This window comes from Carassius gibelio, chromosome A15 (genome assembly GCF_023724105.1).
Source record: "Carassius gibelio isolate Cgi1373 ecotype wild population from Czech Republic chromosome A15, carGib1.2-hapl.c, whole genome shotgun sequence".
In the NCBI taxonomy this organism is placed as follows: domain Eukaryota; kingdom Metazoa; phylum Chordata; class Actinopteri; order Cypriniformes; family Cyprinidae; genus Carassius; species Carassius gibelio.
The window spans coordinates 732,621-735,438 of record NC_068385.1 but is presented as its reverse complement, the minus strand read 5'-3'; the positions used below and the strand labels follow the sequence as shown (position 1 = coordinate 735,438).

Here is a 2,818-nt window from a genome sequence, read left to right as displayed (position 1 = left end):
ACCGTGAGGTAGAATCGGTGGGCGGGGTTAATCAGACCGTGAGGTAGAATCGGTGGGCGGGGTTAATCAGACCGTGAGGAAGAATCGGTGGGCGGGGTTAATCAGACCGTGAGGTAGAATCGGTGGGCGGGGTTAATCAGACCGTGAGGCAGAATCGGTGGGCGGGCTTAATCAGACCGTGAGGTAGAATCGGTGGGCGGGGTTAATCAGACCGTGAGGAAGAATCGGTGGGCGGGGTTAATCAGACCGTGAGGTAGAATCGGTGGGCGGGGTTAATCAGACCGTGAGGTAGAATCGGTGGGCGGGGTTAATCAGACCGTGAGGTAGAATATGTGGGGGTATGGGGATTAATATAATTTGTATTAATATTAGATCACATTTCTGTCTATTTTTAAATATATTTAATTTTAATTAGTAAGATTTACAGATGCAGTTTTCTAGCCTATATTTTCATATTTCCAATTGAAACTCTTTTAATGAATTCTTTTGGAATTAGTTATTTCTGCTCTGCTCTGATCGTCAATAACACTGTATAGAATAAGCATGAATCACATGTAAACGTGACGTGTGTGAATGTGTGGCGTGTTTGTGTCCACAGGCATCATGGGACGGACTGACGGGTCGAATCCTCTTCAACAAAACCAACGGCTTGAGAACGGACTTCGACCTGGACGTGATCAGTCTTAAAGAGAACGGACTCGAGAAGGTGTGTGTGTGTGTGATACAGGCGTACGTGTGTGTGTGTGTTCATGCATCAGGTGTGTGTGTGTTTTCTGCACAGATCGGGACGTGGGATCCTCCGCGGGGACTCAACATGAGCGAGAATCACAAAAGCAAAATCACCAACGTCACAGACTCACTGTCCAACAAATCACTGCGTGTGTCTACAATACTGGTAAACACACACACACGCGCACGTACGCACACACACACACACACACACACACACACTCTCTTGCAGTTTAAGCATGTTTTAAAGAACAGAGATGCTACACTTTTAGCATATTAAAAGAATAATTCCCTCCAAAATGACAATTATATTTGCCTAAACATTTTTTAATTAATATTTTTTGTTGAATTAATTTTAGTTTGATTTTAAGTAATTCTGTGTGTTTTTGTTATTTTTATTACTAGTTGTAATATTTCTATTAAAGTTAATTTGTTGTTGTTGTTGTTATTTATTTCCAGGTGGTAATTTTAGTTCATCAGTTTGTTTTAAGGAACAGAGATGCTACACCTTTTAATATTAAAAGAAGAATTCACCCAAAAATTACTATTATATTATTATAAACATTTTTGGATAAACTAACATATAAAATATATATTAGTTTAGGTCATTTTAGTTTATTTTTTAGTAAACAGCTAACACTGTTTTTAAAAAATATATTTTATTTTTTAGTGTTTCAATTTATTTCAAAAAAGTTTTTTGTTTAATTTAAACATTTTAATTTAATTTTAAAGAACACAGATGCTGTACTTTTGAAACACTGAAATAATAAATTACACAAAAATGAAAATTCTGTCATTAATTAATATTTTCTTTCATTTGCTTGCAATTAAAATGCATTTATTTATCCATTTATTTATATTTGAGTTCATTTGCGAAGATAACTGTAACAATTTTCAAAAATATTTTTTATTGTGCATTTTAATTAATCTCAATCAAACTGCAGTTGTTTTATTTTGGCCAGGTACAAAATAAAAATACTAATAAATAATAAATAACACAATAAAAACTAATTTATAAAAAACTTGAGATCTTCTGTGTGTCTCAGGAGGAGCCGTACGTCATGTTTAAGAAGTCGGATAAACCTCTGTACGGGAACGAGCGCTTCGAGGGATTCTGTGTGGATCTGCTGCGGGAGCTTTCGGGAATCCTGGGCTTCCGTTACGAGATCCGGTTAGTGGAGGACGGCAGATACGGAGCGTTCGAGGAGAGCACGGGGCAGTGGAGCGGCATGGTGCGCGAGCTCATGGACCACGTGAGTGCTTTACACCAACACTGCATTCAATCAGCATTTCGTTTCATATTTTCAGTGATCAGGTTATTTTTTTGTTACATTTTTGGTGATTTTACTTATGTGTTTTTATCTTTTTAATACTGTGAAAAGCAGTCATAAGTAACACGGGTATACAACAATACATTTTATGAGTCACAATTAAACATTTCTCTTTTATTCTCTTTTTATTCTCTTTTTTTTTTATTCCAAAAATCATTAGGATATTAAGTAAAGATCATGTTCATGAAGATATTTAGTACATCTCCTACTGTAAATATATCAAAACGTAATGTTTGATCAGTAATATGCATTGCTAAGAACTTCATTTGAACAACTTTAAAGATGATTTTCTCAATATTTAGATTATTTTGCTCCCTCGGATTCCAGATTTTTTATATAATTTTATAATATTCTTCTTTAGGTTCAATTTCTTTTTACTTTAGTTTAAGTTTTTATTTATTTCCAGTTAATTTCAGGACTTGAGTTTATTTTAGAAAACACTTATATTTATTCTATTTATTTACACTATTTATTTATTTAATTCTAGTTAACTTTTTTATTTAGCTTTTTTATTTTATTAATATTTATCTTTAGATTTAAAGTGTTTTCATAAAATACTTTTTATGATTTATTTAGTTTTAGAACCAAATGAGCGAATGTTTTAGTGACTTATTCTTAATTTCTGAATCAAATCAGCTATTTGAACAAATCGGTTGAATAAATGATTCAGTGTCTCACTTATTAAAACATTGATTCGCTGCCACCTACTGGTGCTTTTACTTTTATATTTACAGCATTTCATTTTATTTTACACATAC

The 2,818-nt window shown here is 33.7% G+C and overlaps 1 protein-coding gene across 1 annotated transcript in view; it reads left to right on the top strand.

The window, feature by feature from the left end:
• Positions 1-2,818, top strand: part of LOC128028808 (glutamate receptor ionotropic, kainate 2-like) — a 16,949-nt gene that overhangs the window by 2,077 nt on the left and 12,054 nt on the right. The window contains exons 2-4 of the mRNA XM_052616142.1: positions 599-706; positions 782-895; positions 1,776-1,982. Coding sequence (XP_052472102.1) covers positions 599-706; positions 782-895; positions 1,776-1,982 — 429 coding nt within the window. The remainder of the gene's footprint in view (positions 1-598; positions 707-781; positions 896-1,775; positions 1,983-2,818) is intronic.